Source organism: Myodes glareolus, chromosome 8 (assembly GCF_982192425.1).
Source record: "Myodes glareolus chromosome 8, mMyoGla1.1, whole genome shotgun sequence".
In the NCBI taxonomy this organism is placed as follows: domain Eukaryota; kingdom Metazoa; phylum Chordata; class Mammalia; order Rodentia; family Cricetidae; genus Myodes; species Myodes glareolus.
The window spans coordinates 16770129-16789295 of record NC_142033.1 but is presented as its reverse complement, the minus strand read 5'-3'; the positions used below and the strand labels follow the sequence as shown (position 1 = coordinate 16789295).

Below are 19167 nucleotides of genomic sequence, written 5' to 3'. Positions count from 1 at the left end.
GGAGACTTGAACCTTTTTAAAGTTCTGACTTAGCTCATAGCACTGGTAGCTCTCTGTACTGGGCACACACAGTATTTGTCTGCCCCTGCTCACTGGGGTGTGAGACCCTGAAGAACGGGAGCTGCTTCACAGGAGGCATATGGTTGCTAGGAGCTTCATCGCGGCTCCTCTCAGAAACTGCTTACTCTAGGTCTGAATTTTAACTTTGAACGTATCCCTGATTAGTCCACTAGAAATGAGTTAGGACAGAGGAGGGCATGGGTGTGAGGACAACAACAATCATGTCCAGTTACCCTCTGAGCCATCAGGAAGGCAGAAGAGATTGTTAACCCTAGTCTAATGCCTCGTTCTTCTTATATCAGAGATAATGTTGAATACCATGGGAAACTGTCAGCCAGTGGTTCTTAACCTTCTAATGCTGCAACATTTTAATACAGTTTCTCATGTTGTGGTGAGCCCTGTAGGTGGTGTTTTCCATTCCAGGAGCCACTTCAAACTACCACACAGGCTTATATTAATTGTAAATGGTCAGTCAATAGCTCAGGCTTATTACTAACTAGCTTTTTCATTTTAAATTAACCCATATTCCTTATTTACCCTCTGCCATGTGACGGTATCTTTATTAGCATGGCATCTTCAACTCCTGCTCCCTCTTATCTGACTGGTGATGCCTCCGACTCTCATCCCATCATTCTCAGTTTGGCTTTCCCACCTGACTCTATCCTGTTCAACTACTGGCCAGTCAGCTTGCTTATTAAACCAATCATAGCGACATATAGTCACACAGTGTATAGAAGGATCATTCCATAGCAGATTCCCAACCATAAAATTATTTCACTGCTACTTCCTAACTGTCATTTTGCTACTGGTATGAATCAAAATGTGAACACTTGATATGCAACCCCTGTGAAACCCCCCAAAGGGTCACAACCCACAGGTTGAGAAGCGCTGGTGTAGATGGATATCTGTATGTGTGCATATTACCACGAGTAAGAAGGACTTATCATTTTAGGCTTACCGTCCTTTATACTAAGAAAGCCCCACAGCTGTCTGTGCAGGAGTTGGTGGCATTCACAAGAAAGATGGCAGCGGCTGCCAGTAGATGCTGCCCACTAAGCAACGAGCGGCAGTCTGCCTGTGTGGAGGATGCGGTAAGGTCACCCTAGAGGCATCTACCATCTGCCTGAAGTTCTGATCCCCTGCCCCCAGGAATCAACCTCATTTCTGCGGGCATATCTATGACCTACCAGTGGGGAGTAATAGTCCTCAGGGGAGATGCTTCCAGGCAGCTCATGCTGACTGCTTTACTTAGCAGCAGGGGAGGACTGTCCCCTCTCAAGCCTGTGTCATTAGTTTCACAAAACTTCCCCCTGGTCACCTACAAGAGTCCACTGCCTGGGTTTTAAAGTTGACCAAACTGACTTTGGGGGCAGCTTCAAAGATGCTGCAGATGTTTGACTAACGTTAATGGAGCCCATAATATGTAATCTGTTAGTACCTAAGTGTGCTCATTCAGAAGGAGCAACGTGGCCCTAGAACTAGAGACAACTGGCTGTAGTAATAACCTATCCTTTTCCTCCATCAAAATATTAGAGAGGTTGAATTAAAGTAGGAAGATTGGTTCACACGAGATGAAAAGAAGGGCAGGGATGGCTTTGAGTACATTTCCTTCAAGGTCTCTTGAAGCATGGTTATGAGCATTCCTGCTTCACCATGGAGGCTGTCCCCGAGCAGCACGGTGCTCAAGCCTCTGAGATTTAGATTCTAGGTCTCTTAAGACATGTGGCCTCAGCGTTCCTGCTAATTTCATTTGTCCTATACTCGTAGTAGACTATATTCTTTAAGCTGACTTGCTATAACCTTTCTTCTAATAAAGCATAGTTATTTGAATTAAAAATCAAAAGTTAATATCTAACACTACCTTCATTTTTAACTATAATTTTTTGTTATGGAATCATGTTTTTCTTGGGGAGTTCATCGGATTAGATTTGTATGTTCCTAGAGCTTTGCTTTGGGAAAGTTGCCTTGTTACTTCTAAAATAGACAAATTCATAATTCAACATTTGTGTTGAGTGGTTGGGATAACTTCATCCTCACAAACATGAGAACATGAGTGACAGGGTACTTGGGTGGCTAGTGTACTCAGAGAGTCACACAGGCTGAGTTTACAGACAGTGTTAGGGTGGGTACTTGTGCTGTGGGCCCCGGAGCAGGAGCAAGGTAAGGAGACAGTTCTAGAAGAGGTCAAGAAAATGAGGGAGATAACGCAAACAGGACCAGACTCCGTGCTCACACCTTTGAACACCCCTGGAGGACCTGCTGTGTGTTAGTTCTGCAGTCGGTTGCAATGTCTGTTACATAATGTTGGAAGACACTGGCTTGGAGCTTGTGGAGAAGTCCCACCCCCAGCTGCACATAGAGTCACACAGGCCATAGGGTGGGTGGTGCGGGAGAATTGTCTGTATTCTGTCAATCATGTATTTTAATAAAACGCTGATTGGCCAAGCAGGAAGTATAGGTGGGTCAACCAGACAGGAAGTAGAGGTGAGGCGATGAGAACAGGAAAAGTCTGGGAAGCAGGAAGCTCCCTCTGCCATTCCTGCCTAGACCACCGAAGAGGCAACATGTGAGCTGACAGCTGAAAAAGGTACCAAGCCATATGGCTAACATAGATCAGAATAATGGGTTAATATAAGCTATAAGAGTTAACAAGAAGCCTGTCCTAATGGGCCAATCAGTTTATAATCTTATTGAGTCTTGTGTGTGATTTTCCTTGGGAGTTGCTGGTTGTGGGATATTGGGTGGGACAGATACCCCAACAAGCCGGCCTTCATGTTACAGGTGGGCTTGCTGCTTGATGCTGAATTGGTGGGTTGGATGGGCCTAAGAAGCTGTAATCTCATGCTGAAGCTGGTCTATCAGGTGATAGAGATGACTCCAGGGCACCTTAGCCCAACAGTGACACGAGACGGAGCACAAGCTGTGGCTCAGTCCATGCTGACAACCTTCTGTATCCCCGCAAAGTGAAATCCAGGTGGTGCTAGGTGGTGCGCATCCAACCTGGGCATGCGCAAATAGAATCTCATTGTCTGTGGCTAAAGGACAACCTGATCTCACCGCTCTCATTTTAACTCTCCTCTGGAAAAGGACAAGCTGATCCTTGGAGCTCTGTGCAGGCGACATGACGCCGAGCCTGTCAACGCTGGAGTGGGCCGCTGCTGTGACTCCTATGCCTTCAGGAAGCCCTGCTTTGATGACCTGCCAGTCGACGGAACTTACGTTCCTCCACCTTTGTCTTGTGACCAAGTCATCAGCCTTAAGGAGGACTTGTGCCGAGCTCAGGAGGAGGAGCTCCAAACTGAAAAGCAAAAGTAAGCCTGTGTTCACGTTGGTGTTTGCAACCAACAAGGGAGCTGATTGGGAGAAATTTAAGGCAGTTACTGAAATGGCTTCTGCATAATGAATACAGTACTAAATGTTCTGTTGAAACACAGATGGAATTAAATCGATTAGACAAATTAGTCAGTATAGCTACTGTGTTGCAATCCCTGCTTGGTCAGTTAATGAGAATGAAGCAAATTAAAAAAAAATATTGGCAGAGGATACATTAATATAATTTCTCCAAAATGTTGATGTCCAGGCATTAGTCTGATATGGTTTTCTATGCAGAAAGCATTCTGTTGAAGAAGTTTGGAGGTGGTGTATTTCCTTTCTCTTCTGGGAAAGTGATACTATACACTGGAAATGGAAGTCAGAAAAATCTTGCAATAAAGCGATCTGTTCAGTTTGTTCTTCTTATGAATCAGATGAATCAGTGAGGGGGCTTCAGAGATGGTCCAGTGGTTAAGATGCACACTGTACTTGGAGAAGACCTGAGTTTTGTTCACAGCAATCCATGTCAGGTGGATGTCAGATATAACCACCTGTAATTACAACTACAAGGGATCTGATACCCTCTTCTGTACTCATGTGCACTACACACACACACACACACACACACACAGAGACAAACACACACACACACACTAATTAATTAAAAGTTTAAAAGGACTCATTTAGACAGCAGAAATTTACCAGGATTTCACGGGACTTGTATGTGGAGAAAGTCTTTTGGAGTACTCCATCAGAACGGGGGATATTACCTCATAGCATGTCCTTATATTCATTTGTAGCATCTTCAGCAGCTGTTAGGAGCCTCTGTTCGTAAGAGCAGGTTTTTGGATGATAGTAGGCGGGGCGGCTGGTAGAAATGCAGTATCAATGAGTGCAAGTCTTCAAATCCTCGATTTCTTTCCTTCTTGAGGTGGGGTCTCATAGAGTGCAGACTGGCCTCGACTCACTATGTAGCCAAGGACGATCTTGAATCACTGTTCCTGCTCTACCCCTGGAGTGTGGAGATCAGAGGCATACCCTGCTGGTGACCAAACTCTGAACTTCATGCTTGCTAAGAAAGCACTACCCCACTGAGCTACATCCCCTGTCCTTCCTTTTTCTCTAAATGCAATTCTTTGCACTAGATAAAGCTTTGCAGTGACTTACTATAATACAAGGAGACAAGCTGTCCTTAGATGTTCCAATACAGCACCTAAGCATTCCAAAGCCATTTTCTATGAAAACATGAAGTCAAAGCATCATTGGAGGAGTGGCAAGTCCTCCCAACACCGAATTTAGGAACCCCTTCCAAAACATGCTCCATCGTTTCTTCATAGCTATTTGTAGTTACTGTTGTCTGTTACATCATTAGAAACGTTTAATTATTAAGAAACTCATCCTCTCATCCTAGAAGTCTGTTTTCTGACCAATTCCCATCACAGTTCTACTTCAGGGAAAAATACTTCACAGGCACTCTGTGCTATGGACACATTCTTTTATATATATATAATTTAATTTTTGAGATTATAACATAATTACATCATTTCCCTCCTTTTCCTCCCTCCAATAATAAGAATGAACATATTCTTATTACCTTGTGGTTAAGTGAAAATGAGACAGAGTTGTTTTATTTTAATCCTAAATATAATAACTTAATCTGTAGTTGACTTCTAGGGAACGATGAGAGCAACGACGACTGTTGCCTTGCAAACTTATATTTGGCCATGGAAAAGTAGTTAACAAACATAAAACACTAAATAGTGGATCTTTCCACTAAAAGCTACTGTAAGTTAGCACAATTAGTCCAGGCTTGATGTGAGAATATAAGAAGTTAATTACTTTCTAGAAAGTAGGGTTTGCTGGTCTTTGCAGAAGTGCCCTGAACATAGCTCAGTACCATTTCGCGTTGTTACTTCATTAAGTCCTCACTGTATGTTTGTGAGGTAGGTGACCCCTTAATTGTGGAGAACCTAGGGATGAAAAAGGAAGGCAGGACAGGTACAGAAGCAGAAGCTGGGGTCGCAGAACAGCTGAGAAGTAAGAGATAAAAAGGAAATAGAAACCGAACCTGCTGGAAAAAACCTAGAGTCCTAGCCATTCAGAGGGCCGACAGTGAGTTCTAGGCAATACTGGGCTACCCAGTGAGTTTGAGGCCAGCCTGGCCTACGTAGAGAGACTGTCTCAAAATCTGAAACAAATACAAAGAGGTCCGGGGATACAGCTCAGTGTGTACAGAGTAGATAGCTGGGCATATACTCCTCCAGAGTAAGGTTTTGGCTTTAATCCCCAGTACTGAAGAAAAGAAAATAGGTAATAGAAGTTCAAAGAAAGAATTTAAAAGCACTCACAAAAAATAATTTGAAAGTTAATTTTAAATAGTATATAAACAATCATTTGCTTTAAATGAAATGATGGGACCACTAATACTGTAGAAACAAAAACCTGAAAACAAATTGGTAGTAATAAGGGTTAAACCGGACGTAATTTTTTTTTTATTGCTTTTATTGACCTATACATTTTCCCCATTCCCCTTCCTTCCTCCCCTCTCCCTTTCTACTAGTCCTCCTTTCCCCTGGCCCCCCACAACTCAGGAGATCTTGTCTTCTCCTTCCTAAGTGGATCCGTGTATGGGCATAAAAATTTAAAAGGTAAACTAGAAAGTGAAGTATGGAAAATACTAGAGGACTAGAGGCAGCCAGGTCGAGATTGGGCTGTGGAGAGGTAGGGGACAGGAAAGGTTAAACGACCCCAAAAGGTCCACCCCCACGCTCCCGTGTGACCGTGATAAGGTGAGCCTGCAGCGAGGCAGCACAGCCCTAAGCCCTCCCACCCCCATCCCCATTCCCGGTATAGAAACGGCAGCTTTTGGGTTCGGAGTGGCCAGAGTCTCAGGCTCCCGGATGTTTCCGCCCAGACACAGGACCTTTTCTCCACGTTACAGGGAGAACTACCAAACTCAACCCGCGTGCTCTTCCTCTCTCTACTGGCCATTCGGAGAACTGCATCCAGAAACTTGCTGAAGGGCTGGCAGAAAGAAAGCCGAAAACGTGCTCATGGGGAGGGAAAGGAAAAGATATTTCCAGAGACCAGCCTAGAGCCTTTGTTTGGGAGGTGTCAAGTCACGGAGGTGTTTGGGAACTTGCAGTTGTGAGTGAGAAGAGAGAGGGGAGTGCTTGTGAGGGAGCGTCATTATAACTGAAGACTTCATTAGACTAGCCGAGACACTCCCTGATGATTTGCTAGTAAGTGAAGGCATAGGAGAGCCCTGAAGAGGGAGTCATTTCTGCGCGCGCGTGTGTGTGTGTGTGTGTGTGTGTGTTTGTGTGTGTGTGTGATCTACCATCACAGATTGTTCTTTCTTTTGAGACTCACTGAGTATTTTCAATGTGCTAGATGCTCCAGTAGGTTCTATTCTCAGTCTTTTAGTAAGCCATCTATTCCTGTCTCCTTCCATTATTTTGGAATGTTAAAGACCCAGGCTAGACAGAGGAACTGCAAGCAGATGTTTACACCCAGGGAAGTCACATGGTGCAGGCTGCCAAGGTTCTTGATTTGATCTTCTCCAAGGCTCTCCACGATGGTTAGTTTCTGTGGCCTGGGACCTGAGTTAAACTCGTCCCTTTGCAGGCTTCCCAGTGCATTTCAGTGACACAAGCGATTCTGTTTCAGTAGGAAAATATATTCTGAGACAAACCCCACCAAACCGCAGTGGGAAGACGTCTGTATTTCTCACTCTGAATAATCAGTTTGCTACAATCTGATAATTAGTATTCAAAGGCGGCATAAACTGATTGGGTCATACACCCAAACTATGTATACATAGTTGGCACGGAGAGAGAAACGTGCAGCATTTACAAGAGGGTTTCAGGTCAGGTCTAATAAAGAATGAAGACTGAATATCTATAGAACTGCTGGCTAGAGCAATTGTATATTCTGACTTTTTAAAAATATTGTTTTGTTTGAGAATAAATGCAACTGTGATTGTTTATAAAATACAGACAAATAGAAAAAAAATCTGTCATTCAAGCCCAACAGTATAGAGACACACACTATAAATCCATGTGCAGCTTAGGAATTTACGATGTCATATTCATAGGGTGGGTGCACACTTCCGCATATTGCTTCCTGCCTGCCCACCAGCCTTTGGGTCCTATTCGATTAATAATGCAGGGCTTTGCTGGCTCCTGCTATAGCCTGCTTGTGTAGCATTTCTGTACCAGCGATCCTTTATAGTCCTCAGGAGGGAGTTCATGAGGCGTTCCGCTACTCCGAGAGTTCCCCAAAGCTCTCCAGGCATGTAACCACAGCACTCTGCTCCGGACTCACTGGGAGGGGCCCCTTAACGACCTCATCACCTGCCAAGCTGCTGTTCCTCTCCCCTCCTCCCAGAATGGCATGCTTTCAGAGGTGCTGCCATGGTGTAGCTGTGCCTTAATGGTTTGCAGGACTTCAGAGAAAAACACCCTCTCAGTACTTTTCCAATGAGCTAGTTACACCCATCCCTGTATGATTTGGAACGGAGTCCAATAGAGACCCAGCAAATCACTACTGAGTTCTCCCTGCTTCCATGGACCAGTCTCTCTCTCACTAGGCAGACATGACTTCTAGGATGGAGGCTCACCTACAAATTTGTGAGATCTGCCCAAAGAATCTGAGACCACTGTTGCAAATGCAAAATGAAGGATACTTTCTGATGAAAACAGAAATAACACTGAATATCATAACTAAAAGTACGGGCACATTACCTGAGGCACGGCAATGACAGGCGTCCTAGGAAAGCTACATCCAGCCACACTATTTTAAATATTTCTCCTTAAATACAGTGTGCATTATTTTATATACATTTTGTCATTAATTATTCTTTATAACAGCGTTTTAATGGTTTTGTAATGTTCTGTTATATGAATCCAATCTATTGCTGGATATAAAAATTATCTTCAATTTATTTGATAAATTATTGTGAACAAATTTTTCATATATACTCTCTGTTACCATATTTGGTTTTAGCTACAATCCTAGGATCTTGAACTAGGGGACACATGGGCTTAGATGAAGAGCCAGACTTTCCTTGGCTCTATCTTGCCACTTCTCAGAAGTAGCTAATGTTGTGCTTCGAAATCCAGTCATGACTTCTGGAAGCTTCTGAAGACAGTGTGGCCTGTGCTGTCTCACTGCTGACAGCCATTACTTTCTCAGCACTGGGAAGAGATGGGTTGAGGTAGGAAATCTAGGAATTTCTGTGTTCTGAGACAGTGACTCTCTATTGGTTCTAGCTGATCTGAACTTTCTCTGTAGGCCATGCTGGCTTTGAACTCACAGAGCCTCTTTACTCTGTCTCCCAAATGCTGGGATTCACAGCATGCACCATCATGCCTGGCAGAAGCAGGAGTTTGAAGGATGCATGCCAGATGGGCACCATACCAAGCTGCAAGTCTGCTTTTATCACTTGATGCTGAGTCTGCAGTCTGTACTCACTCAAGGTTTCGAGGACCTGTGGGCACCACTTAAGCTGGATTTGGGGAGCGAAGATGGCTACATTCTCCTTACTGTGTTTCCGTCTTACTTCTAGAGCCCAATATGTCCTGCTGGTGACCACACTGCCTGCCGCCCAGGACTTGGTCTATATCACCAATGTTTGGGACATGTGTGGGAGTGGCTACGAGGCAAGAAAGAGCAGGGAGCATCCCAGTCTCGGGAACAAAAGTCCCCATGAGCCCCCTTGTTTCTGGTAGCTCCCAGTTGTGTTGAGACAGCAAGGAGAGCCACGCTTGGACCTGAGTGTCATGGGGACAGAGAAACAGATCATAGCATGCCCTCGACTGTCTTTGTATCTATTTGATGAAAAAGATCACAGTGCAGTTCTGCCACAAGAGCCAAGCCATGTCTGTCTAGTGAGCCAGGATGGGTGGGCTCTAGAGTTTTCCCACTCCCAATATTAATACCTAATTAGTATCCTCAGTTGTTTTTTTTTGAGTCAGAAATCCTGAATTGTGACTGTCCGAACCCGGGTGTAGACTGTCAGAGAAGTAATGGCTTAGAACTTTGAAGTGTTTGCTTTTATTTCCATTTACAGCACATATCTGAGTGCTGGGTATTATCAATGTTCATCTGAAAGAGACCAAACGTGGTTTTGAGATAAGTAGTATAATATTGACTAATGCATACGTCCCGATTCTTTCTTTACATGTACATGTGTGTGAGCACTCTCACATGTGCTCATGTGTGGTATATGCATGTGTGTGAGCGTGTCCAGAGGCCAGAGGATGATGCTGGGCATCCTGCTCTGTCATGTTCTGTCTAATTCCTCTGAAGCAGTGTCTCTCACTGAATCAGGATCCAGGCTGGCAGCCGTACCCCCCTCCCCGACCCTGCGTGACCCTCCTGTCTCCACCAATCGCACAGTGCTGGTGTTATAAGCAAGCGACTGGGGACCAAACTGGCTTTTTAGGTGGATGCTGAGACCCAAACTTAGACTCTCCTGTTTTGCAGCAAACTCTCTTCCTGGCTGAGTCACATTCCCAGCCTCCTGTTACTTTATTCTTCCTTCTCATTTTCCTAGTGGTTAAATTTCTCTTGTCCTAAAGCAGAAAAGAAAGCAAGGGAAGGAGGAAGAGAGGGAGGGAAGGAAAGAGGCAGGGAGGAAGGAAAACATGGTGGCTGAAACTCTCTTGCTAGCTGTGAGAGAGTCATCCATGAGGGAATTCTGAGATGTCAGGCAAGCCACTGGATCATCAGACTCACTTACAAGTGTTGTCATTAAACACATGCAGGAGGCTCTTGGTTTCCACCACGTCAGACCGGTGATGTTCATGTGGAAGTTAGTTGCTCAGAATGCAAAGTGAAACAGGGAACCCTAAGGTACTGCCTTTCATTCATGTGCAAGAGAATGCCAGCAAACAAGGCTGCTCACCTTAGCAAGAATTATGTAATGATCACTAAAGCCATGTGACCTTTATGTTAAGAAGGTAGAATGGCGGAAAAATGCTTATGAAAGATGAAGCTAGAGATGAACATTGTGTGTACCATGAGGCCATCATGTCCCTTTTCAGTATCTTTAACTGAAGAGCGTGGAAGCATGAGAGCATAGGATATGGACCATCAAGGATGGTCCGTGGATCTAAGCCAGTAAGACAGCTGACCTTGTCAACTCAGGTGCTAACCTCCCGCCCCAACCCCCCTTATTTCCGCTTTAGGCTCCTCAGTAACCTCGTGAAGCAGAAGCCACAAGCAGCAGAGGATGCATTCCAGGCCATTGGCGCGGGGTTCACGCAGCTGGTGGAGATGTGCTGCCACTCAGAAAAGCAGGAAACGTGTTTTCAGGAAGAGGTATCCTGTCTCTTGTGTAAACAACAGAGGATGCTGACTGTTACTGCAAGGGAAACCCTTTCCCTCTGCTCGAGGACTAGATGTGTAGGAGTGACTGGCCATGCTATGCCTGGGCTCTGGGTATCTTAATATTTATGCATGTTTGGAGAAATTAGGAGACTCATACAAAAATAGAAGAATTAGACACAATAACTATGGTACTAGAGGGGAGGGGATGCTTACAAGCAAGGCGGGAGAATGGATTGAAGGCCTAGTCTAGTGGTAGAGAAACAGAGTCATTTAAAAATTGGAAATTAAAAAAAAAAGACAGTTTAAACATCTGCTAGAGAAAATTGTGAGTCCCCCTCCCCCCGCTCCGCCCAGGAATTTCTGGGGTACAATCAGGAAGAATTCTTTACTGTTGTTTGAGAGCATAAACTGAGGATTCTATTTCCTCTGTGGACAGAACTTCATGAACAGAGTGGCTGAGGAACACAAGAGGAAAGGTGGGGCCAGAGTATGTTCAGGTACACACACACACACACACACACACATACACACACACACACAGGCTAAACCCACACACATATTAAACTCCCACACACGCGCATTCTAAACTCATCATCATGGGACCGTTTTTCTATAATTAGTGTCACTGTGTTTAGTTATGGATGTGACTTTTCACAGGACTGGAAAGTTGTGCAACCTAAGCTGCCTAGCATGCCGTAGGATGTAACTCCACAAATTCGCGGAAAGTGTCCGCGAGGAGGCGTCCACGTGGGAGAGCGGGAGGGCCAGCTTATCTGCGAACTTGACTGGGAGGTAGATGCGCTAGGTAATAGGGTCTGTGCAGGGGCAGGTGACTATGTCGTTAAAAAACAGGCCCCTCTACATTGAGCAAGGCAGGCTGGGGCTAGCCAGGGCTGGGGCTACATTTAGCAATGCTCTCTGAAATATTTGCAAAGATAATAACCTTCATTATGGCTTTGATTACTCACTGTGGCTCCCTTCTGCCATTTCTCTGAACTTTATGCCTCCAGTAAGCCATCTGTCGAACAGATCCCCCTCAACCACGAGGCTCTGTCCTGATAGATCCGCTCTAAGTTGGAAGAAAAGTTAAGCGTTCATTTGATGCCAGTGCCACACAGCAGAGCTTAGTGAGGCTATTCACCTGCCTTGGTGCTGAGTGCAAACTGTCGGGAGAGCACAGCCATCCTAAGGTTGAGAAAAGATAAAAATTCAAATTTAAATGTGTATGGCTTTCACTTAAAGTAAAACTGTGAAGGTGGACATTTACCCTCTCTCTCTCCCAATATTTCCATAGGTCTGGCTTTGGGTGAGAAGCCAGAACCAACAGTAGCTGTAGAAATAAAGAAACGACTGGAAAACAACATAGTAATGAAAGAAAAAGAGAGGCTTGGGAGAATATTAAAGATGATTATTTAAGACTAGAAAATGTTTTTAAAAACAAACCTTGTAATGCTCAAAGAGACTTAGTTAACAAAGATAGAAATCAACGATGAGACTATTTTGAAGTCTTTTCTTTAGAAGTTTATACCTCTGGCTTCTAAGTTGGTAGACGGATTCTGGGTTTGACTAGCGACAAAGAATACATAGAATGTTGGAATGTCCCAAGAGTCTTCCTGGAGCTGAGATTCCAGGAGAGGGCTCGGCCTGCCGGCCCCCTGAGGAGGTTGCAAGAGCTGACTGCCGCCAACACCTGGAAGGCATTTTCTTTGTTTCCTGAGACTGTAACCCTCGGTCAGGTAAACCTGTTCTGCCAGCTTAAAGAGAAAGTGGGTGAGCTTGAGACTCGCCTTCTTCCTAGGGCCTGTGAGAGGGGAAAGAACTGTTTTAAATAGGACAGAAGATACGCTATAAGATGTGACCCCATAGCCAAAGGAAATTCTAAGAGGAGACGAGCCAGAGTCAGTGTCAGAATGTTGGCCAGAGAAGAAAACACGGAGATGAGACAGTTCGGGAGCTGGCTTATTTTTCGTGATGAAGATGAAACAGCCAAACGTGTAGAGGCTCTCCCTATCTACTGGCAAACCAGGTCGAATCTAGACAGTCCAAGGAGAAAGACCTCAGAGTTCAGGAAGCAACAGAACTACAGTCGTTAGCAGGCACAAGGAGAGTGTTCTCTTAGCAGAGATTCTTAAGTCTAATCACGTGAACCCTACTGTGAGGAAGAGTAACTACAGCCCAGCTGTTTCTCAAGTCCCTGAATATGAGACTTGAGCAAAGTTAACAGAGTTAGCTGAGTTGTCATGAAATGTGGTTGTTGATCAACCTGAAGTGAATAGGAAAGGTTAAATTTTGCCCTGAGATGTGGCTTCGCACGCGTTAATGCAGAAAGAAGCCATGAAGTTAGCAGTGTAGGCTCCATGTAAGTGCTGAGTCTTCCCAGCTTAGTGAGTCTACTGTCAGTTACGGCAATTGCATGCTATAATTATGAAGAGAAAACGATGATCTGATTAAGCAAGAGAATTAGCTAAATATTTATTGATCAAGTCACATTGAGTTACTGGCCCTAGTTTCTTTTGATTAATTACACAAGTTTGAAAATTAAGTAATGCATGATGTGGTTTATAACAAATGAAGAGGAGGAGGGCACATTCCCCTTTTCTAAGAGACAAATCATTTGCAGTCTTTTCATCCCTTTGTGATTATAATCTTGGAGTAATTTAAAGAAATATTATTATCACTTAATTAATATAGTGTACCTATACTCATTATACCTACACCTGTAGTCTATCTCTTTCTGTCTGTCTGTCTGTCTGTCTGTCTCTCTCTCTCTCAGTTAAAGTATTATTAGTCCACTAGTTGGTTATATTCAAGTTTTTGCTTTTTCAGCTTTACTCAGCATCTAATGATTCCCCTAAACTTGATGAACACGTCTAAGCTTCCTTATTTCCATGCATTCTTTCCATGTTGTAACAGTGGAGATCTTAAAGGTGGGAACAAAAGGAAGTCATTCCTTCCATGTTGCCTGGAAGAAAGAGCCTGCTTTGTAACTGTAACATGTATGCGCTTGGCTAACAGGCTGCTACTAAAATAGTCTGTGCGAAGGCACGTTTCCTGGAAATCCTGTTCACAGTGGCAGGCCAGGCTGCTGAGGGTCAGCTATTTCTCCCCTGCTAGCTCTCCAAAGAGGCATTTCAGCTGCTGCCATTCAGGGACGTCGTGTCTCTTTGGTAGTCTGCCATTAACCGCACACAATCATGCCACATCTGGTTTTATGAGTCTGAATTATAGCTTCCTGAGAGCATGTAGTGGCCCTTTCCCATGCTCACAAACAAAGCATAAAGCCCCTACTTTTATCATACCATTGACTCAGGGTTTGACTTCCACAGTTTCTGCACTAGAATGTTGCATTGTCTTTCAGTTTGGACTGAGTTCATCTTAAACCCTACTCTGGCCTGGTTTCAGTGGGCATCCCTGGGCAAACTAGAGTACTTTATTATCTCATGCTTGGCTCTTCTTCAGTTGCTTTGGGTTTTCTGATCGGTATTTTCTCTTTTTTAATTGTTTTTATTGAGCTATATATTTTTCTCTGTTCCCCTCCCTTCTTCTCTCCTTCCCGTCTACCCTCTCCCCTGGTCCCCATGCTCCCAATTTACTCAGGAGATCTTGTCTTTTTCTACTTCCCATGTAGATTAGATCCATGTATATCTCTCTTAGGGTCCTCTTTGTTGTCTAGGTTCTCTGGGATTGTGATTTGTAGGCTGGTTTTTCTTTGTTTTATGTCTAAAAGCCACTTCTTACTGAATACATTTGATATTTGTCTTTCTGGGACTGAGTTACTTCACTCAATATGATGTTTTCTAGATTCATCCATTTGTCAGCAAATTTCAAGATGTCTTTTTTCTGCTGTGTATTACTCCATTATATAAATGTACCACATTTTCCTTATCTATTCTTCAGTCAAGGGACATTTAGGTTGTTTATAGGTTCTATCTATGACAAACAATGCTGCTATGAACATAGCTGAGCACATGTCCTTGTGGTACAATTGAGCATCCTTTGGATATATACCCAAAATTGGTATTACTGGGTCTTGAGAAAGGTTGTTTCCTAATTTTCTGAGAAATCGCCATAGTGATATCCGGAGGGGCTGTAGCAGCTTGCACTGCCACCAGCAATGCAGAAGTGTTCCCTTTACCCCACATCCTCTCCATCATAAGTTGTCATCAGTGTTTTTCTGATCACTATTTTCTAAACTTATGTGTCAGGATGAACATTTGTGGATTTTTTTTCAGGATGAATACCTGGGTGAAAGTCACACACACACACACACACACACACACACACACACACACACACACACAGAGAGAGAGAGAGAGAGAGAGAGAGAGAGAGAGAGAGAGAGATGATAGGCAAGTGCTCTACCACTCCCAACCTCTGTTTTATTTTTTTAAAGTATTTATGCAGGGTCTCATCAAGTTTCTCAGGCAGGCCTTGCACTCGTAGTCCTTCTGCCTTAGGTTCCTGGGGCCAGGCTCACAGGCCTGGGCCGCCACAGCTGACGGTGGCATTTCTCAAAGATTTTTTCCTCCCCACATTTTCACAGTACCTTTGCTGGTCTGCCAGCAGAAATTCCTTCATTGTTAATTATAGGGTTAAACTCTGGCTAACCTAAATGGAAACAAGCTTATGGAGAGGACATTGGGAACTTTGGGACTCTGGGAAGTCAGGTTGATGCTTATAAACTCTAGTACTTGCGAGGCTAAGTGAAGAGCATCCAAACCAGACTCAGTCACGGAGGCAGGGCTGGCCCATCTCAGAAATGGGAAGTGGGGAAAGACAGGTCGGTGAGGGTTGAGTCGCTGGGTGCACAGAGGAGCTGGGCTCAGGGACTCCAGGCTTTTGCTGCTGCTGCCACACCTTTTCCCACTGCTGCTCAGAGCTTCTAGCTCCACGGTCACACTCTGGCCAACGTCACTCACAGTTACTCTATTTTGAACTGAAATTGATGATCAGATCTTAACATTAATTGTGATGTTTTATTTTTTAAATCATTGACAGGATTTTATTTTTTGTAGTCCTTTACTGTTATTATACCGTGATATCAGAAGAGATGGGAAACATGTTTATTTCTATTTCATTTTTGTTTTGGAGAGTGGTATGTGTATACATATGGATGTGGGCCTACGCACACACATGCAGAGGTCACAGGAGGATATTATTGCGTGTCGTGTTCTAGTACACTCCGCCTTATATTTTGAGACAGTGTTTCAACCCGGAGCTCATAGTTTGGATGAGGATGGCTGTCCACCAGGCCTAGGGATCCTCCTGCCTCTGGCTGCTTGTCTCTGCTCACCTGTCTCTGCACATGCGTGCTGGGGTCATAGGTTTGAACAACCACTGTCTGCTTTTACGTGAGTGCTGGGAATCAAAAGCCAGGACTTCATGCAAGGGCTTATACCTACTGAGCCATCTTCTCTGCCCTCTAAACATGCCTGCAAAAAAGTCATCAAACTGTCCTGTGTGGGAGTGTAAAGAATGAAGACAAACTGATAACCATGTCACAAGGAGTTGAAAGGGGACACAGATGTTCATCATAAATGTTAGTTTCGGTGTGCTTAGTGGTCCGCAGCAGGCCTAGATTCAGAGGCCAAGGACTGGAAATCCTGGCAGGGTGAGGAAGAGACCCCTCTTCCTCCTGTCCTCCATTCTATCATAGGAGCTTTTTTTATTTTTTTAATTTTTAAATTTGTTTTTAGAAAGGGTGTCATCACATAGCTCAGTTTGGCTTGAAACTCACTGTGTAGCCAAGGCCAACATGGGGTTCATGGTGATCCTCTTGTCTTAACGTTCCAAACTCTGTGGTTGAAAGTGTTAGTGAGCACGCACACATAGCCTGTGCCTGTTTGCCTCCCTCAGTCTTGTGTGGGCTGTATCTTGGGCCATGTGGTTCTCATTTCAGGGCCTCCTTTATGTTTTGACTGCTTTTCTGGGCTCAGGACATAGCTATATAGCTTCCTGAGGGAGCATTTGCGTAGCACACAGTCATGGCTTTAGTTCACAACACTGCAAACAAATAAAATGGTTTTCCTGAACGCCTTCCCCCAACCTTCTCTTAGCAAAAGACTTATTTGCATATTGCTGGTGATCATAACAATTGCATTTTAGGGACAAACGGTGTCAGAAAAGATAGGTGCAGAACAGACTTCTGTTGTTATTAGTTTCTGAAAAATGGTAATCAAATAAGGTTTTATTAGTTCAGTTGGTAGAGAATGACTCTTAATCTCAGGGTCATAGGTTCGAGTCCCACGTTGGGCACTAAAATATAGGCATATTAAAGAGTTCCACAATAGCCTGGAATGGAGTATAGCAAAGGTTTATTTATTTGGGGAAAAAACTCATGGTAGTGTAGAGATCTGCGGTCTTCTGTGTGCACTGGAAGCTGGGAACCACATACAGCGGGGGGTGGGTGATGGGGGGCCATGCATGGTTTTTTGTCTGCGCTTATAGCACCTCCAACCACACCCAAAATGGGCTGGTATCTAAAAGGCTATTGGCTAAAGGAGTTCCCACAATAGTCTTGGGTTAAGCTCATGCAGTAATTGTCCATGAAAATTGATATAAAAACTTCCAGATAATTGGAGGAGGAGTTTCTTAAAGTCCCAAGGGGTTTGTCAAAGCAAGCCTGAAAAAAGGTTGATAGAGTGTGATGATGTTTGAGGCCAGGAGGAGGGACTGAATTAATGTACTCTTAGCATTTTCCCAAGGAATGCCACGGGTGAAGGAACGCGATACATCTCATGTATGTGTGTGTGTGTGTGTGTGTGTGTGTGTGTGTGCTATGTGTATTTGTGCATGTGGGTGTATGTGTATATGAGTTTGTCTGTTTGTAGTGTGCACATGTATGTGTGCATTATCCTGCAGCAAAAGAGGCTGGTGGTCTTGAGAAGAGACGAAAATATTTCAGATCTGATTCCCTGAAAGAGAGAAAGGGCTTACAATTCACTGAGTCTTAGTTAAGAGATGGGGTCTGTTGCTAAGTCTGATACCTGCAGGATGGGGCATAATGCAGCTGCCTCAGGCATCCAACAAAGAGCGGAGTGCAAAGACTTTTCTGGTTAGGGATCAAGACCATAGGAGTTTGACTTTCCTTTCCCAATCAGAGGTATGCCTATTCATTTTTCCCTAGGGACTCCAACTGATCAGGAAGTGCCAGTCCCTCTTAGAGGCTGACGCATCCCAGAGAGTGCCAATGTAGGATCATCACTGACATCAGCAACATGGAAGATAACAGTCGACCAAGTGGTTTCTCGTCAGCTGTGTTGGAACAGAACGCTTGCCCGTCAACACCATCTTTCCCTTCCCATTAACGAATGGCATATTGAATTCCAGACCAGCCCCTCAGAACTCTACCACCACAAGTTTGCCTCTCAAGAGCAGTGGCAGAGAAAGAAACTCAAAGAGCATTCAAGGTCTTCAGCCAGTTTAATGAGCAGCCACATCTGGCTGGGAACTGGCTGCTGGGCCCCCACAGTGAAGACTTAAAGGTCAACACGGAGCTGTCTGTACCACTTCTGGGAATCACTGTTGATGAACCGAGGGGAAGATGCTAATGAAGTTCCCTTCCTGAATGGGGTCTGGCTCCTAGTCTATATGTACGCTATGTTGATGTTGCCAGCAAATGGATCCTAATATATTTGTATTCATTAGAGCATTATTGAATGATTACTTTTTTCTCTGGAAATTCTACTGAAAGTGATGTAAAAGATTTATAATTGTTCTTTTAATTTTTTTCTTTTATGTAATAAAACAAACAGTTATAGTTTAGTGCTTATTCAGTAAGTGAATTATTTTGACACCACCCACTGTCACAGAGACCAGGAAAGGTCACTGAAGGACAGAGCCTTGCTAAGAACCAGACAACAAGAATGGCTTCAACCACTGGGCAAGTAGTGGAGGCTTCAGAGAATGTGAGCCATCCTTTGGACTGCAGTTTCTGTATTGAGTTTTTAGCCTTGTGTGTGTTTGTGTTTGTGTGTAGGCACGTGGAATACCATGGCAGGTGTGTGGCAGTAGGGAAAGCTCAGGGGTTGGCTGTCACGGCGTGCCTTGTTTGCCACAGCGCACACTAGAATCCTGAGATTCTCCACTTCCCACGGGAAGGCCAGGGGAGCCCAGGGATTGCAGATGTGCACCATCGCATCTGGCTTTCCGGGCATGCTGGGGATCTGAACTCAGGCCCTCATGCTTTCAAAGCAAGTGCTTTGACCCCTGAGCCACCGCCTCGGCCAGTCTGACTGGCTGTAAGACAAAGGAAAAGTAGGTGTGAGCAATCGGGCTTAGTGGAAGATAAGGCTGCAGTGGAGGAGGGATGCCCATGACGTGTGCTAATTTAAATATAGCAGATACTTTCCCTCAACACTTCTTATGCAAAGCACCAGTCTTTACATGTGTTATTCACTTTGCTCTCACAGACAGCTGTCCAATGAAGTAGCTAACAGGCGTCCCTATGCAATCCCGCTC

The 19167-nt window shown here is 44.3% G+C and overlaps 1 protein-coding gene across 6 annotated transcripts in view; it reads left to right on the top strand.

The window, feature by feature from the left end:
- LOC125394381 (alpha-fetoprotein-like) overlaps positions 1-18471 on the top strand; it is a 50114-nt gene extending 31643 nt beyond the window's left edge. For 5 of the 6 annotated variants that reach the window (XM_048425223.3, XM_085691607.2, XM_048425234.3 and 2 more), the window contains 4 exons: positions 1013-1151; positions 3148-3371; positions 10566-10698; positions 17834-18471. In XM_048425223.3, the coding sequence (XP_048281180.3) occupies positions 1013-1151; positions 3148-3371; positions 10566-10698; positions 17834-17902 (565 nt within the window). In that variant the 3' untranslated portion in view covers positions 17903-18471. The remainder of the gene's footprint in view (positions 1-1012; positions 1152-3147; positions 3372-10565; positions 10699-17833) is intronic. The other variant, XM_085691611.2, reaches the window with a different exon arrangement.
- The last annotated feature ends 696 nt before the right edge of the window (positions 18472-19167 follow it).